The sequence below is a fragment of the Tenebrio molitor genome, chromosome 4, assembly GCF_963966145.1.
Source record: "Tenebrio molitor chromosome 4, icTenMoli1.1, whole genome shotgun sequence".
NCBI lineage: Eukaryota > Metazoa > Arthropoda > Insecta > Coleoptera > Tenebrionidae > Tenebrio > Tenebrio molitor.
Genome location: NC_091049.1, coordinates 22304650 through 22323972, shown reverse-complemented (window position 1 = coordinate 22323972; position 19323 = coordinate 22304650). Strand labels below are relative to the sequence as shown.

The following is a 19323-nucleotide window of genomic DNA, read 5'->3' as shown; positions in this document are numbered from 1 at the left end:
TAATTAATGAAATAATTTTTCCATGATAGGTTCCTCATTAATTAAATAAATTAATAATAAAAATACTAATAAAAAGTGGGCGTATAGCTGAAATTAATAATAATAAAGAGCGATGAAATTAATTTGTAATCGAGTTATCCATGAATCCGAAATCGTATGTCGTTTCTTGAACTCCACGCTCCAATAAACACAGCTTGAAACAGGTTAGATCTCGACATATCAATCGCAAAAGACATACGGATTCAAATCCATGGATGACTCGATTACAAATTAATTTGATCGCTCGATATAAATTATAAAATAGTATTTTCAAAGGTAATTACTTCATAGAAAAATCTGTTATGATAAATAAATCAGACCTCGATGTCGTGTTTTTTTTAAAGTAATTATAATAATGATAATAGAAAATTATTAAATATTAATTACAACAATGTTATCTGGTTTATCAACTGAAAGTGTATTGAAATATCAGTTAAACGTATTAATTTTGGAAGTCAGGTTGGCCGAGCGGTCTAAGGCGCCAGATTTAAGCTCTGGTTCCCGAAAGGGAGCGTGGGTTCGAACCCCACACCTGACAGTGGCTTTTTTTTTCTTTTTTGTAATGACGCACTCGAATATGTTATTGATCGTAGATTAATAGTAGTTTAATCAACAAAAGTGATTAATAATCGAGACATTTTAACGCGTGAGCGCGTAAATAATTGTCGAGATTATTAATCGCCAATTAACACACGAATTGATTACAATATTTTTTCGTCAATCGCTCTTTATTAGAATGAAGATAATCTATCCAGCGATCAAATTAATTTGTAATCGAGTCATTCATGGATTTGAATCCGTATGTCTTTTGCGATTGATAATGGGATAGTGCGATTGTGGGATCTAAAGTTACGTCATTTTAAAGACTTTTAAAAATTGACTTGGTTTTAAAAAAATTTGATAATGTAATTTTTAAACACATAGATCCGAAAAAACGGTACCCTCCAAATCTAATTTTGTTGTTAATTTCAATTTTTCTTCAGATCCTAATCGTGGGTATACCTACAATTAAATTCGTTGTAACTTTAACCACTGTTGCGCTAGTTTACATATGGTTTACATGAAATGTCAACTGTCAAGACCTAACCTCTGTTTCATGCGGTGAGTGTGGAGTTCAAGTATCGACATACGATTTCAGATTCATGGATGACCCGATTACAAATTAATTTGATCGCTCGATAATTTTTTGTTCCATGACAAAAACATAATATGCAATAATCAAAATACCATTGACATAACAATTGTCAACGTTATAAAAAGTTACCAGTAATTTTAATAATGGATAATGCAGAAGGTATTCTGCGGGAGGTGCGAGACAGTGTCAATGTGACTGTACAAGTCCCCAAAGAAGTAAAGGGCTTTTTGACAAAACTTGCAATGAATCTATTACGTGGTGCAGAGAGAAGAAAGTGTTTTGGGTTTTTATTTCGACAGCTGACTTGTTGATTTATAAGAACAATTTGGGAAGTATTCATTCTTACATTTCATTCTTTACATTTAGTTGGTATTCTGTGCATCTTGTTTTTTATATTATGATGCTAAAGGAAAATCTCTCGCCACGATTAAGATTTTGTTATTTTTTTATTGTTTAACTGTTTCACCACTTGAAAAAAAATAAAGCCGAAATTGTGGAAAATTCTGCAGAAATGTCAAAACAGTACTTTTATTGAATGCAAGAGGTGCAAATCTTGATTAAAACTGCATAGTTCAAACATCTAAACTAAAATTGATTTTATAACGAATATTTAATGAATAATGAAAATAATTCATCTCTTGGAAGGAACCGTTCCTAAAGGTGAAATAGGTACATTTGGTGATATTAATTTGCTATAAATATAGATGAAGTGATGACTGATGAGACCTCAGATACATATTATCAAGAGATAAATTCTTCTACGTAAGAATGGAATGATGTTTAACAATCAGCGATGTCGTTTCAAATCCACAAGCTATGACTTCATGTTCGTTTTTTTAGTTTTATTTTTTATTTTGATTTCATTTTATGTACTCTACATATATTTAGAAGATTTTTAATAATGTTACAAAATAGAATCTGATACAATAACATTTTTGGATAAGCTGGAGTATTCTGATTGATTATGTTTTTCAAGATCAAGATCAATTAAAAGTTAAGTGTACTTGAAATTGGAATAACAGATATGATTTATTAAAATCATTTTTTCTACGATCGTGCAAAAAGTGTGTTTATTGTATTTTTCATACACGACGCACAGGACTGAACTGTTCTTTATCGTTGGTTTTTTCTCGTTTTTTTTGTTCGATCGTAGAAAAAATGTTGTATGCAACAAGTGCAAAAAGTGAATGATTATTGCACGCGACGTGAAAATTGTCCCAAGAGCCGCAGGCGAGTGGGACAACACGTCAAGTGCAATAACACTTTTACTATTGGAGCATAGTAATATGATTAAGATTTCTTACGTCTTTGTTTTCTGACAAAAATATAAAATAACGAAAGCTCAAATGTAGATCCTTGAGTACACCTAAAGGCACAATCCTTGTGTTGAATTGTTGAATTCATTTTTACATCCTTATTAGACAACTACATAACCATTGTGAAAGAGGATGAAAAGTGTAATAAATATTCCCACCTTGCAAATGAATGTTATTTACATTATTTAACATTGTTATTGATTAATGATTAGTCAATAAATAGTTATAACTGAATGCTCATCATTAATTACTCGTGCCCTCAGCGTGTTATCCATCAGAAACCTTTTCATTAAGCAAATACCAATTTAAGATTGTTTTGGTAAATGCAACGAAATGTAAAAGTTTTGTTTGAAGATAGAGATGACGTAGAACAAAATTATGGGTTTAAATCTTTTGTGCCAAAAAAAGCCTAAGATTGCTACAACTCGATGAAATACTTTCCATCGGAATGTACTATGAATAAGAATGAAACAATTACATCAACGCCTCCATACCTTACCGTAGATTGCATTACTAGTAAAACATGTTTGGAATAATAATATCGCAAAACGCATCATCTGAGTCGAATTATGCTTGGCAGAATTGGGGCTAACATTAATAATCGCTGTTAGCCGAGCCTTATAGTTAAGGGTTATTTCCGAATTTATTTTGTACGCAACCAAAAATACTAATGACGCTGACTACTTGATACCATTTATAATGTGATTTAATTTAGTAATCAACGTAGGTATGTAATTTGGCTAAAAATGTCACAGTGACGTTTTCCTGTTCTGATTAATGAAATCAAAAATTAAATTCATCAACTGTCATTTTGACATTTTTAGCCAAATTACATACCTACGTGGATTACTAAATAAAATCACATTATAAATGGTATCAAGTGGTCAGCATAATTAGTATTCTTGGTTGCGTACAAAATAAATTCAGAAATAAACCTTATGTGACTTGCCCTGTATTTTTTAAAACGAAACGTAGTACGGTGTGGAAAAATGCTACCCCTGGTACATAGTCTACCTATTAAAAAGTGTGATTAATTGGTTGCCTAAAAGCAAGGGGCTTCTAGATAATGTAATAATTAAACAAATCACAAATAATAACTAATATCTTGTACATACGAAATAGACTTAAAGACGATTGTTTTGCCGTGTCAATTAACAGCACATTGTAATTTACACTTTGAAAAATATGAACATTGAAAATTGCAGTGACAAGTGCGAGCTATCAAATGTTAAAATTATAAATACAGAAGGTACAGAAGAGGTGGTAAATCAATAATTCAAATATTAGACACGTTTTTATTAACTGTATTATGTTGTACCGGTAGCAATTGGATTCCATTTTAATTGTTATAATGTTATAATGAACTCCATTATATTATATTATATTATAATGGAGTCGTAGCCGGTTAGAGGAAAAATTTTAAAAATACCACGCAATATTTCTGGTTACTGGAATATATGTGGTTACCGCTTACCACATTTCTTTTCTTAAATTACATATTTTATAGGAGAGGCCTCGAAAGAGTTGCGTTGATTTCTCATCTCGTGACGCGATCTCGTAACTCCGCAATAAAATTAAGCAGTCAACTTCTTGTCTTAGAGAAGTAAACACAAATAACAACTTCGGATGACAAGACCATCCATTATTCGTCAATCAAATAAAATTTTAATGGAATATTAATGGGAGTATTAGTAGTAATAAATTCGTTTTTATAATAACGACTGTTCAAATAAATTTGTGATCAAGCAGACCGTGCTCTCTCTTTCCCAAACTTAGGTCGTCTTTTTCATTGACAGATCCTTCAGATGTATAACTTCATTTTAGTTATTCATTTATTGTGATAAATTCCCACGTAGAGCGCTTGCGTTCATCCAATCAAAAATATTTATCGCGATAAAAACGTCCTAGTTCTACCACTCTGTGATCTGTTAAAAGTGATTAAAATTGCATGCTACTCCTGTCAGATTCTAAAATTGTTTTTAATAACTGTATAAATAATTACCTAACGTTATAGTATATAACGGTATTAGGCCGATATGGGTTATATAACAGACAAGGTTGAGATATTGTAAAATCGAGGCGGAGCCGAGATTTTATAATCAACCCAGTCTGTTATATCCATATCGGCCGTATGTTGTTTTATAGTTTTCTTTATACCAATAATACTTAACATTTAACGATGATTTATTTGTAAGACTGACATTTCTCTTTACTTCAAAAATTAAATTTAGTTGTCATTTGTGCCGTAACTGTAGCAACGGCAGCAAAAATAACGGCCTCGGTCTGATAATTTTGAATAACGGCCTAGACTGTTATAGGTGTCATATCAATCAAGCATAGAGTACTGATAAATCCTAATAACAGTATGGTATAAAGAAAAAGTTTGTACTTATTCTGGAATTAATCTTGCCAAAAATAACACGACCTATTTTTTTAAAATCTGATAAATTTCCCAATTTTCACTGAAACATTTTTGCTTTAGACAATTTTACTCGTTGATATTTGGGCATTTTTATTCAAAGGTTAAACAATTTTGTTTTGAACACACGTTACAACGTAAGTGACGTTACTAATCCTACTGGTTATACAACTCTGCATACAGTGATGTTTTTACTGTGTATAACTATTTCTAAGTTAATTTTTTGTTCAACAATTTCAGAATTTGAGAATTTTCTCCTATGTGAACGGATTTTGATAAATGTCACAATGTGTCAAAACGAAACGTCAAGCTAATTTTGAAGGTTTTAAGGGATTTGGAGCGTTTAAGGGGCTCGTCGAACAAAAAAAAAAAACGTATTTAACTCGTTTGTGTGTAAATTGGGTTTTTTTGGCACTTGTGGGCCTTTAAAACGCGAGTGAAATTGGCCCACTCATGCCAAAAAAAAAGCCAGTTTTACACACGAACTCGTTAAATAAACTACCATTATAGCTTTTGAAAAAATAACATACAGTCGCGGACAGAAAAAATAGGACAAGTCTTATTAAGAAATTTTGCCAATTGAGCTGAGTAAACCCGACTTACTATAATCAATAAATAAATATTTTAATAGTAACCATAGAAAGAGTGAAAAAACTTACATTAGCGAAAAATATTGTCCTATGTATTTCTGTCCGCGACTGTATGTTTCAGACAGTGTCGCTGATATGTCATTTGTAGAACTGTAAATTAAATAATAACTAATTATTCTATGCATTTTATTTAACAGTTCAAATGTTTGCTACAGTTTATGACACAAGGAAGTTTATTTTAGACTAGTTTCAATTCGATTCACTATAAATCAAGGGTTTAGTTTGCCCCAATCTTTTTTAATCATGTCTGCCGCTTTTTCTCCAATCATGACCGATACCGCATTCGTATGCGCCCCTAATGCAAAGGGTATGACACTGCAGTCCGCCACTCTCAGTCTTTTGACCCCGTACACTTTCAACTCGTTGTTAACAACGGAAGTTGGATCGTTGGGAGGTCCCATCTTCGTAGTACCGATTTGATGGTGCAGCGTAACGCTGATCGATCTGAGAGCACATCTCCAATAATCATCGCTGTCAAAATCGTACAATTGACAGCCAGGGATGGGGTTGCGGTTCAAGACCGAACCGTATCTCTGGAAAGGTTCGGTTGATGCCAGTCGCTGGATGAATCTTATCGACGCCACGAAAGTGTTAATATCCTGTTGTTCGTGGTCGGTAAAGTAGTTTCCATAAAATAGCGGATAGTCGTAAGGATCTCTGGAGTTGAGCTTGAGGTAACCGACGGATTTGGGGTGGAGCAACATGGGGAATACTGTCCAGCTGGGAATATTGTGAGTAGGAGCGTACACACTGTTGTAAACGTCATCTCTTATGTTCATCCATCTTCTGTTGAAAAGTCCGTAGTCCGTACTCAACGATCCATCCATAAACATCAGTTCTATATCGGGGATGTCTTCTACTTCGTCAGATAATTCAGTCTTGATGTAAGCGATCGCTTCAACTCCGCCCAGACTGGTGTACGGTCCTGTACCATTGGTGAGGTATTGCAGAATGTTGATCGGATTTAATAAATTGTAAGCCGACAGAGACAGTTCTCGGTTAATCTGGTAGCTGAGTCCTGGAAATGTCAAATGGTCTTGCAAATTTTGCCCAACTGGGAGATCTTCTAAAACGGGGATTCCCAGTTCTTGCAAGTGCTCTTTTGGTCCAATTCCGGCGAGCATTAGCAGCTGCGGTGAGTTGAACGATCCTGCTGACAGAATTACTTCTTTCGTAGCTCCAACTCTGTACTTTTTCCCAAATCGTTCGTATTCTACACCGTACGCTTCTCTAGTGGTTGGGTCAATCAGGAGTTTAGTGACGTAAGCGGAAGTGAGCATGTGCAGGTTTCGCCTGCGGCGTATCGGGTGGAGGAAAGCTTTTGCAACGCTGTGCCTCGCCCCTCTCAATACGGTAGCTTGAATGGGGGACACCCCGAAGGATTGAACGTTGGCGTTGTAGTCGATGTAAGGCAAGCCGAGCAAGTTTCCACCTTCGATGAAACTGTCCACCAGCGGCGATCGGTAAACGTCAGAAACCCCAAGATAACCATCGGTACCATGGTACCTGTCGTCAGCGTTCCTTAAAGTAGAACGTTCCGATTTCATGTAGTAGGGTAGTACTTCGTCGTAGGACCAGCCAGGGTTTCCCTGAGCCGCCCACCTGTCAAAGTCATGTCTGTTTCCTCTGGTGTATATCATGAAATTTATGACACTAGTACCACCCAAAGCCTTACCACGGGGCCAACGCATTCGATGTTGTTCGAAACCTTGAGACATGTTGGGCTGGTGTTCCGCCAAGTAGTCCCAGTTGTAGGGAGTAAATGACATGGTGGGTGCGGCTAGGGGGACTTGGGAGAAAAGATTCTCTCCCTTTCCTGCTTCCAAGAGCAAGACGTTCCAGTTGGGTACTTCGGTGAGTCTGTTAGCTATAACAGCTCCTGCCGATCCAGAACCAACAATTATAAAATCATAACTCGATGCTGAAATTTGGATGAAATCACTCAGTTATGTGTGGAAATATGTGTTAAGTGGGTATTACAAACAAGTTGATTTCGACCGATGTTTTTCGGTTTTGTCCAGGTTTTCCATTCGCTTGGGTCCATGAAGCTTTGGGTTTTGTGATAGTGACCATAAATTTCATTCAAGTTTTGGTAAATACTGTTCATGTAGTCTGCATCGTTGCTGTTCGCTGAAGGGAGTAGCATGAAGATGGCGCAAAGTAATTTGTACTTCATTCTACCTGGAACACACAATACCATAGTATAAATTTCTGATCTTTCTTGATTTTTTTGATCATTTGATCTTGATACAGTTGTAATTGTATCCAACTCCAACATGTTCTCGAATGGCGTTTTTCTTCGAAAACTATCGGGTGTTCATTTAAATTTCCGGTTAAAGTTGGAGGTTGTGAACGCACCACTCATGTAAGAACACAAGCAACGGTAAGATTGAAACAGGTGATCCGTGACCCATAATCCGTAGTGCGTTCACAATCGACTCTTCAACGCCTACTTTGACCGAAAATTTAAATGAACACCCGATACTTTAAATTCGAGGATGAAATAATTTATTCAACATGACTATGAAACGGTATTCTAATCGTCGTAACTCCAGAAAGAATTGATGTATTAGAAAAATCAAATCACTCTCGGACGTAGAATTGAAGACTGTTCACAACTGGTGTATCACGTGGCCATTTTACGTTACAGTAGTAAAACCGATAGTATTTGATCAGTTTTTGCAGAGGTCTCTTGTTTCAGTGTTAGGAGGGGAAGATGATTGTTAAGCCCGCTGTGTGTAAACTTTGTGAATGAAATTATAAACCAGTTTTGCCCCGCAGCAACAGTTGGTTTCAAGAGTCGATTTTTTTTTAGTCTAGACAGAAGTTTTTTTGAAGAGGAAAAGCGGATCCACTTCGGTACATATTACTGAATTCTACGCAACATTTTGGAATTAATATTGGACGTGATTTAGCTACAATTTAAGATCATTTTTAAAATTACATATTATCAGAAAATAAAATGTACCTAAGTAACTAACTCGTTGTCAGCCGCAAGTTTTTAATACGCTTATACCGGGACATTTTTTAAAACTTTAGTCCATACTTCGTCCCTTCGTTTCAAAATCAAAAATCCACCAACACTGCATTCCACCTCGAAAATACAACCGACAACGCCGCCAACTTTTGTTTTTTAGTGTGTCTGCAAATGTCAGAAAAAAGTGGGGTTATGAAAGAAAACTGTTGACAGTGGTTTTGGTCGTAGTTCATAGTGTTTTTTCATTCTCATTTTATTATTTCACTCAAAAGGTATAATATGGTAACTACCATCTTTTGTACAGTTCGGGACACGGAATTTCGGGCATAATTTTTCTGTCACTTCAAAAAATTGCAACGTAAATCACTCTTTATTGTCAACGTCAAATTTTGAAATTTATTTTGTGTCCACCTCAGTCGCATGTCAGTCATTGAGGTTAATAATGTAAAGCCTATTTTACATTTTTTGACAGTATATTGACATTAATCCCCGAAATTCCGTGTCTCGAACTGTACATAATAATTGCATCTTTTGTATTACCTAAGTGAACTCAACAGTTGTCAGTCAAATTTTGGTGGGAGGTTGGGCCAACCCAAAAAAATGAAACTTGTTCTAGGGATTTCTTTTTTTCTGCCAACATAGTTCAACAGGTGGTAGATTTTTGATTTTGAAACAGATTATATCGGGCCTTCAAATAAATATATATTTAGAGTAGCGTAGGCGACATTCTAATTCTGTTAACAGTGTAAAGTAATTTTTGTAGGTAACCAATTATTCTCTGAAGTTACACAGGTTACATACTAAGTTTTTTCCCAATTTCATATTGTCATATTCCGTGGAGGGGGAATAGGGATAATGCACTACAAAAATTTAAAATATTTTCTAACCTAATTTTATTTCGTTAAAATGTCAGACGTTCCTTGTGTCATTTTCTACGCTGGAAAAATGTTGCAAACCATTAAATTTCCATAGGTTGCTCTAAATATAAATTTATTTGAAGGCCCGTTATGTTCAGTACGAAAACACAGGGCAATGCATGTAACCAATGTTACGTCAAAATAGCTACTTGACAAAAAAAAATGTCAAGTTGTTTGGTGTTCAAGGTTTTCATAATTGGCTGGCACATTGTCTAGAACGTGAAGGTGGCCATTTCGAATATTTATTAAAGTACTTTATCGTTCCTTACCTGTTCTTGTTACCTGATTGATAAATTCCACAAAAAACAATTTACTTTGCTTGAATCGTCTTGAACGACAGGTCTAGTCGACATTTTACCAGTAAATTACATTACATTTTACATTTTAAACAGGTTTGTGGTATAATTTGTTGCATAGCAAATGCGTAGGGACTAACTAACTATTGGCTAAGTAACTATTGACTAAGATGTCCCGCTACATATGAAACTAGTTTTGTTACTCTCATAGATAACTGAATGTAATCCGTACTAATAATGCTTCCAAGTAGGCACCCAAATTTACACCTGAAAAGAAGAACAAATTGAGTGTGAATTTTTTGATCTGACTGAGGAAACTTCTACTTGTATATTTACTCCAATGAATAATTACCAAATTCAATGCAAGAAACGATAGACCCTTTTATTGTTATGAATCGACAAGATAAAGACGCAGTGAACATAGCACGTGCTCCCAAAATTTTATTCAAAGAAAATAAGGAATAGGAGAATGAAACAAATCGGTTTATTAGAGACCCCAAGATTCATTAGCACCGGCGAAAAATTAAGAGAATTGTTTAAACAAATAAAAGGTACTGAAGTTTTGAGAATTACTTTTCTGTATCTTAAGGGTCGAATTGCGAGAACATCAACCAAAATTCATCAACGTCGAATAGTTGTAGCAAATTTCGCACCTACGGATACGGTTAAATGTTAGTAACGGTGACTCATTCACAGAGGAACCGTTCTCAAACAAAAATCATTTTTAGTCTTACTAAGCCATTTGAAACAGGTACAGTTGGTTGCAAAAAGAACGGGAACTGTCAAAATAAAATTGACACATTTTTACAACCTTTTCATATTTTTAGTATGTAGTGTGAAACCTTCTTACGAGAATTATGGTCAAAATTCAGTGACACGACATTTAAAAAAATTATTTGATAGGTATTGTCAAGTTTACAATAATTAATTAACAAATGGACAAAACCAAATTTACATTAGGAAAATTTTCTTTTCCCGTTTTTTTGCAACCAACTGTACCTCTATTCGTTACTTCTTGACAGTTCATAATGGATGCTCCGAGTTATGTCTAAGATTTGAAATCTTTTGTTTTTCACAGCCGCTCTTAACCATTCATTTTTTGAAACATGTGAGTCTATCTAGATCTATGTGATTTTTTTTCAAAGTATTTAGACAATACTTAGAATTAGAAAGTCCCACACTCCCACGAAATTCGAGCATTTTATGGCGCCCTGTTGAACATCTCTCACGTCTAAACTCCATGGCTGTCGCTTACTTTTTTCTGTATAAGAATCTTAGTTGACAAGAACGATTTTTTTTTTTTTGTAAAATGCAACGTTGTTTGTGTGGTACTGTTTTGGCACAAACCATTGTTGTGTGGTTGATCAACCACCAATAATAATTAATTTTATACCAATTTCAAAAGAGACATCAATGTCTTTGTATTGTTTTTAATTTGATAAGAAAATTTAATTACCAAAAAAAACTAATAATGTCATACTCATAAGAAACTGTTCACATCCTACCAGGTGTATCTGTTGGCCCAGAACAAAACATTGTTCCTAAAATTAGGTTTTTTCACTACTAGTAATAAAGTCTAGCGTTATCGGTTGTCATAGAACACTGAGAAGTTTCGTTTTTCTACGTTGGCCTAGTGACAGGTAAATAATTTTTCATTATTAACCAGTGGTGAATAATGGAACAACCGTCACCTAGCAACGAAATATTGTCGTCTATTTCGTTGGTTAACGTAGACAATTTTCGTACAAACTGTCAAGAAATGACAACTCGGACCCGTCGCATCCGACAAAATAATTTGATTAATAATTATTATCAGAAAGGGTTTTAACGTATCTAGTAGTGAAAAAAATTGTATATAAACCACGGTGGAGAAGTCCCTTATAGCCTTCGCGCCTTACAACCCTCGGCGCGCCTCGGGTTCTAATCTTGGCGCTCTGGCTATAATCATGAACTTCTCCACCTTGGTATATAATATACTATTATTTATAAATTGTTATCATTTTCTCACTACTGTGTAAGCCCAGTAAATTTTATTGATGCATCGTGTTTCAAGAAATAAATTGATTGCACGTTCAAAATTCTCAAGAACTACATTTCGAAAATTGCTATAAATATTCATAGGATCATAAATGTGTTTTTATGCTTGGTGCTCCAAACGAGCTTGTTTTTGTTATTATTTTTTTTTAATTCCTAATAAAATTTAAATAATTTCCTGCATTTTACCAAACAGAGTGAATTGTAATATAGGTCACTTGATGAAATTATTTAAGCTGATAAAAACAACATACCTATCTGGGTTACCACTCAAATGGACAATTTTACCTTGGTCTTGGATATTTGTTGAATGAGTTATCGTAATAGTGTTGTCACAATAAGTTAAAGAAGCGTGGCGGTAAGGTTACTATTTATTAGTACTGATTAGCGATTGTCTTAACATTTTGTATTCTTTACATGTCTCTTAATTTGTTTGTTACAGTTCAGATGTATTTGTTTATTAGATTAAAGAAATGTCTTCCAGGCAAAAAACGATGCGCTGTTATGCTTGATGATTAAATTTGTTTTTACGCATAGTGTCGAAATGAACTTAATTTTCATGCTCGTGATTCTGATGTAAGTGGCATTTTTTTGTAACTAGCGTAATTGTGAAAGTTTGTTCATATTAATTCTCCTTTAGATGCATAACTTACAAGTGCGTATTGTTTCGGAGTCAAGATTGATGCAAAATGATGATTTATTTTGAATGAATGAAATAATTTTCCTAGGTCGTGAGTCACACGTTTTTCCCTCACTAGTAAACCTTCACTTTTCTTTACTTGGAGAACAATCTGCTATTGTCGATTCTGAGTGGACTTTCTCGATTATCTGGCAGTGAATGTTGCGTGATGTATGCATAATATGCAGGTTGCTGTAGACGCTTAAAAATGTCTTGAAAACAAGTTGACTCTTAATTAATACGCACTTTTGGGAGTGGCTATTGAGGAATTATTTTAAGTAATTTCAAAATTTTTTTACACGCAATCATATATTTTTTTAAAATTCATGTCTGACTCAAATACAGCAGGGCTAAAGAGGACGAAATGAAAAATTAAATAAAAAGAGGAAGAGAAATAAAAATAAAATAAAATACAACATCCTCATTTACTCAGTTCTTTGTGCCTGTGGGATTTACAAGGTTGTTATGATTTTACTATTTTTATCATGCAGTTGTTAAGTGCGAATTTTGAGGAGACCACTTTTAGTATTTTGAAAAACGTTTATGTAGGTTTTTTTTGTAAGTTGGTCGGTTGTTGTTCTGAAGAAAGAGATAGTACTATGGAATTTGAAGAAGTTACCATAATAACTTTTGTTCATTGCATCGAAGATTGTAATTGGTTTTTTCGGCCCAGGTCTAGAGATACTCGTTTTCCATTCATCTAAAGCGTCTTGAAATTGGCATTTGCGTGCCTTGGCGAAACAGGAATTTTTAATGAAAGATTTTAAGTTGGCGACACTGAGTGTCAATGTCATGTGGAATTTTTGTACAATTTATTGAGCTTGGGCAAATTTGTATCCTTTATCGCAAGCTGTACATTGTGTATAGCAGAAGACGAATCAGTAGAGCGCGAGGGGGTTATCAGACTTATGGGCGGGTGGCTGCCAGGTCGACAACCCTTATGGACAGCTGGCGACGGGTTAGGAATAACAGAGGACGGCGACGGTTTTGAATACTCGAGGAATTGATTGACTTTTACGGTGTCATAGTTGCTTCTTGGATCTTTTATGTTGTCGATGGAAGAAAAATAAATTCCCTATCCGATAATATTTTAACAAAAATTATTATATTTTGCTTGGAAAATAACAGCCTTGTGATACATACAAATAACTATTGTTAAACTAACTTTTGCTGATCTGGATCGATGCTTAGCGTTAGTAGACGTAAACATGCAAAAAACTTGCCTCCATAGAAACCGCGTAAAACATCTGTTCATGTGCGAAAAAACGGTGTAAGTGCATTGAAGACAATTGAAATTGAAGAAAAAAATATGTCGAATTCATGCATAATTGCATAAGATGTATTTTTCTATTTCAGTGTTAGACAAAGAGCATTTTGTGTAACAGAAAACAGTTGCGTAAAGTTCAATTGCGTATCATCATGAATCTGAATCCATGTAGGATCAAAATAAACTATTAAGGTGGTAAATTGTTATTGTAACAAAATTTGGGAGACAATTTGAAATTGAATTTTCAATGAAATGTCATTGCTTTATGATTACTAACCCAACGCTATTAAAATAAAAGTCACTAGATAATTATTAATTATTTAAAAAAATTAAATCAAGCGAAATAGAAAAAATAGCATTTTACACTCGTTTTACAAGACATGTTGTCTTCATGTTCTTAAGAGCACTCCTCGCTACGCTCGTCGTTCCCTCTCGTTCGACAAAGATTGTCTTCTCCGACTCGTATAACAATATACTATTTTTTCATGGGATTGCCGCACTTGTCTACAACTTTATGAACTTGTTGCATAAATTACCATTTTAGAATTCCAGTATTGTTTTGTCTGTCTCACACAGGTCATTCTTAGGCTTCAGGTAGTTTTGTGATTTTTTTTAACGTGTTGTATGTTTTTTCATCGAGAAATTATTATGCACGGCCACTTGTTTTTTTTTACATATGTTATTTCATTAACTAGACAAATTTATAAACATTTTGCCACATTGTTTGTTTATTATTTTTTATTATTTCATTAACTAAATTTATACAATTTAGCACAAAAACGAATAGATAATGGATATTATTCATTGATATATGTATGTATTAACATAGCGTCAGTGGATGCCTTTCATTTATTTTTATGCAGTTATGCATAAAATTAAACGGACATACGTTCAGATTATCATTCTTTGAAAGTAAATTTGTTCAACATTATTATTATTAAACGTCCATGGTATTAAATGAGACTTCACCTATAAAGCAATTTAAGTTTGTTTTGGTTTTTATCTACGCTCTTACAGAAATCTTCGTTATTTGCACATTTGCCGATACTTATATCTGTTATTTCCACTTACTTGCAATTGCTCTTTCCGAATAAATGAACGTATAATTAAGAAGTACATTGTGAAACTGGGGCATGTCCAATAAGAATTTGAACTTCTCCAGTGGTGAGATTTTCAATATGTGCAAATTTATCGGGTCCCAAATCACTTTAATTTTGTAGGAAATGATCTATTTTTGTTTTACTAATTGTTTACTGTGCAAAATAATTAATTATTATGAGACAATTAACTTGTGAGATTGTGGCATTTAGTGTTGCACGTACCACGTGGTAACTGACGTAAACTATCTTTTATACACATCCAATGAAGCGAATAGTAGCGGAATATTGTTTTTTGTCAATTTAAATTAAAAACTGTCAAACGATGTACCACACGTTATTATTTATCACAAATATTTTTATCAAACATATTCCATTTACGCATTGAGGAAACTTCTAATTCATGCCAAATTGTCAAATGTAAAGTGAAAAATTAAATGTTGTGAGCGATTTTTTGTAGTTGTCTGAGGAACAATTAAACATTTAATTATGTAAGTTGAGCTGTTTATAATTTTTTTTTGCGATCACAATTAATTCTTATCGCACGATTATCATATTGTATTTGAAAATATTCTTAAATGAAAAAATTGATTTGTGTTACTCACGTTTTGTGAGAATGAATGAACTACCACTGATTCACTCAAGGTGTAGTAGTACTACTAAAGCACCAACGACTGCACAAGTAGGTGCACTTTTAATATAATTGAAAATTTTTCTTGGTTTGTAGGGTTCCCCCTCTTGAACTACATGAATACTGCCGATCTGTCGAAATTCTTGCTATATATACCATGTACTTCGTATCAAGATTTAAAGAGTAGAAAAGGAGAGCGAAACCATCTAAAAACGTGTCTGGTCGCACACGTGTAGGCAACAAAAAATGCTTTTACTTAGTAGGTACTAAAGAATTACTCAATTTTTTTGTAATTTTACGGGAATGAATTCACGAATCAAATTGTTGAAATTAAATTATTTATTGTTTAGGAACCCAATTATTCAAATTTATTTGTAATGATATTGATATTTAGGGAGGCACTTTTTTTCATAATTGTAATAGCTAATCAACCAAATATTTAATACAAAGTTGTCAACTTTCTGCACTAACTGACTTTTTATTTGATTGATTTTTTTCTAAAACCCCTTACGTGAAAATTATTTGTTATATAACTCGTGAACGTGTCCAACAATTTTTTTATAATACTCACGTGCAATAAAAATTGAACAATGAGGTGATGTAAAAGTTTATGCTTTATATTACTAAACTATGGAATCGAATCATTATATTTGTCAACTAATTCAATATGTTTTAATGACCATTTGAGGTAAATATTTTTAATTATCAAGACGAATCAAGTCACCAGGGGGCCCTTTGGGGACGACAGGTGCCCCTCAGAACATGGAGCGCAGACGCTTTGGTCATTGACCTAGGACTATTGTTGCTTTGGCAAGGTGTCCTTGTGGCCAAGGCCGCGAACTACGGTTCGTTTCAGCAAGATTTTTTTTCATTAAGTGGGAACCCAAAAAAATCTCGGCGGTACCTTGTATTTTTTTCCGATTTGAATAAATGGTACATCAAATGAAATAATTTTTACTATTTAATTCATCTGTCACTTAATGTTCATCAACCAATGAAACAAACTTAATTTTAGTGATTTCCATGGTTACAAAAGAATTGCAGCGGATATTGGACTAGTACAAATATCAGCGACTATTGTACTAGTAATCGAAGAGAATATCTTAAACAAATGGAAATCTTCATTAAATTTTTTTTTGCAGCGAAAAACGAACACAAAAATATTATTTTCTAACAAATTGAAGTGTACAATTTGAAAAACTGAAAGAAATTTGAGGAATTTGATTCATTAAATAGTCCTCCAAATACGAGTCGCAGTCAGTGTTATGCATATCATTTTTGCGGTGGTGTTACTCATGTCAACGGTGCTTTCGAATTCGACTCGTGCTACGCACTCGTCAAATTCTTATCCAGCGCCGTTGACATTCGTAACACCATCACAAAAATAATCGGCATAGCATTGACTACTCGTCGTATTACAATTGAACAATTGAAAATATTTCAATACCATCTAAATTACTTAATCTATTTCTTGCATCCACTTTTTGATAGATTAACATCAACCCGTCTTTTTCAAATGACATTAATTTTTTTTATTCAATATTACAGATTTTTTTCTGAATATAAAAAGCAAAGAACTATAATATAAGAGCTTTGCGACTCTATAACCGTTTTCCTGATCGGGTATTGCCAAGTGCTGACAAATTTCCAAGATTGGTTCTGACTGAAGAAATTTTGGGTCATTCAAAAAACCTAGAAAAACTGCTCGTGAAATCCAAGATGCAGATTTGGAATTAAATGTTTTGCTTCATATTGAAGAAAACTCAAACACGTCTACCACGAAAGGTACATGGTCTTTTTGGAAACTACCCTTAGCGTAGAACTGAATTTTGTATCTACTTTATTAATAAGTTAAGAGAAGATCTTATTTTTACCGTCGTGTGCTTTGATCAGATGAATACACTTTTGACAAAAATGGTGGATTTAATCGAAACAACGATCGTTACTGGAGCCGAGGAAATAATCATGTTGTTATGGAAGAAAAATTTCAAAGACGATTTGGTGTTTGGTGTAGGTAGTATTTTTGGAGATAGATTAGACTAGTGGGTCCCTTTTTTTACGGCAGTCTTAGTCAAGCAAAAAATCATGCTCATTATTATCAAACGAAATAAGCAAATTTCTGGATGAGATGCCACCAGCAGTGTTGAACAAAATCGTGTTTCATCAGTACGCCATTACACATTTGTAACCAGTTCATTTCACATGATATCTGGACATTTGAACTGTTTACTGCCTTACCTGTTTGATTAATTATTATTAATTGCCACTGTTACATTTGTTTTTTTGTTGTTGTTATTATTTGTTTTATTACATTATAAGTCGCTATTTATTTTTCCTGTCTAGGGTATCCAGACATTATTTTTTTCTTTTTACATTATTTTCCTGTTTTTGGGTGTACAACCTGTTGGAAATAAACATATTATTATTAAACATATTATTCTTATTACACCACTTAATGCACGCATTTTTAAATAATCGTTTTGGTGATGGGTACTGTTACGTTATAAATTACGCTCCCGAAACTGGGCAACCCTGTTACCGGTTACAAATCCGGAATGTTCAGGGGTATAACGAACAAGTCGTGGCTTCGACTCGGTTTACAATGCGAACCACGAGAAACGCCGACCGAAGCTGAGAAATTGGTGAGAACAGCCCGGAGTACGGGAAATGATACACAATCTTCCAACTAATCGTTTATTCAGATGTCAACAATGAAAATAATGATATAAATGAAAAAGAAAAACAACGAAGCCTGACTAGCCCTATGGCGTGTACAAAATTGAATAACCCTAACTCCTCGGAGGGTCCTCCGGGTCCCAGATATTCAACGAACGAGTACCGGCGAAACAGAAAAAAAAAAATCCCTTTAGCGAAGGAGGAAGGCCGACTGATCCTACGTAACGTCGCTATTCGGCTACGCCGCCCGCATAAGCGGAGAGGTCCTCCAAGTCTTCCTTCGCTCCAAGAAAAAAAAATGAAGTTAAGATGTTTTTCTCCGGTGCGGACCGGTGAAGAACCACGCGCAAAAAAATGTTCGGTGAGCGCGATACACAATTCCTGGCGAGGTCACTCACGGATTGATAATCGTTCGTGAATATAAAAACCCGACGGACTTGATAAGGAAATTTTTTCTTAAGTTAGTACGATTAATGAAATGACGCGCCTTATGACAAAACTGCAACTTAACAGTGGAACAAATTATAAATCCTAAACGCGATATACAAATTAAAGGAATTTGATAGAACTTTTCACCCGTCGAAATAATGAGTGACAATGGAAATTTGACTATAGTTAAATACAAACGCTCAATTAGTTCGACGGAGTGACAAAATACAACCGAAAACTTTGAGAAGCTACGGCCTGTAAAAATTGGGGTGTCACCACTGCTCCGGACTTGCTGGTGGGTAGATCCGGCACCTTCCGGTGAGTCCGGGGACGACCTGGACTGACAGGACTCGACGAGATCCTGATCCGCAAAAGCGTTCGGTTTGGAACTTTCCGTAGTGAAGTCCGTGATCCGCTTGGCGATGTGGGCGGTGGTACTTAGACGAATCGTCTCCAACGGCCCTCGTGAACTCCACTACGTCGTCTCGTCGGCCCTGCAAATTCACTCGATCACTGTCCCCTTGACTCTCCCCAGGCACTGACAACACCACCGGCAAAAGGTCGTGAAAATCTCCGTTCTGTCTCTGGTTCCCCCGATTTATAGCTTCCACCCCCTCTGTGCGCAGATTTTTCGGCGGAAGTCCGAGTACGTTTCCGTCGCGATGGATTCTAGAACATTCTAGAAAAATCGCGAAGATTTACAATCGCGCGGCGATTTAAATCGTAACAGTACTTACGGACCTATTCGATGGGGCCCCTAG

The 19323-nt window shown here is 34.8% G+C and overlaps 2 protein-coding genes and 1 non-coding gene across 5 annotated transcripts in view; 2 read left to right on the top strand and 1 right to left on the bottom strand.

The window, feature by feature from the left end:
• The window catches only part of Flo2 (flotillin-2), a 152371-nt gene that overhangs the window by 4170 nt on the left and 128878 nt on the right, over nucleotides 1-19323 (top strand). The window lies entirely within an intron of this gene.
• Nucleotides 494-577, top strand: TRNAL-UAA (transfer RNA leucine (anticodon UAA)). Its single transcript has one exon. It is a non-coding gene; the product is annotated as a tRNA-Leu (tRNA).
• On the bottom strand, nucleotides 5669-15576 carry LOC138128758 (glucose dehydrogenase [FAD, quinone]-like). 3 transcript variants are annotated; one of them, XM_069044936.1, is made up of 3 exons: nucleotides 15432-15576; nucleotides 7540-7740; nucleotides 5669-7480 (listed from the first exon to the last, which is right to left on the bottom strand). In XM_069044936.1, exons 2-3 carry the CDS (start codon nucleotides 7733-7735, stop codon nucleotides 5769-5771), a joined length of 1908 nt encoding a protein of 635 aa, XP_068901037.1. In that variant the 5' UTR covers nucleotides 7736-7740; nucleotides 15432-15576; the 3' UTR covers nucleotides 5669-5768. The 3 variants fall into 3 exon arrangements, with proteins under 3 accessions (XP_068901037.1, XP_068901039.1, XP_068901038.1); XM_069044938.1 differs by having other exon boundaries at nucleotides 7540-7736; XM_069044937.1 differs by lacking the exon at nucleotides 15432-15576 and adding an exon at nucleotides 9723-9879.

Bases quoted from the DNA above. Each gene is read 5' to 3' on its own strand.
- LOC138128758 (XM_069044936.1), bottom strand. From the start codon at position 7,735: ATGAAGTACAAATTACTTTGCGCCATCTTCATGCTACTCCCTTCAGCG. The intron at 7,481-7,539 runs GTAATACCCACT...TCCAAATTTCAG, and splicing joins CGGTCGAAATCAACTTGTTT to CATCGAGTTATGATTTTATA.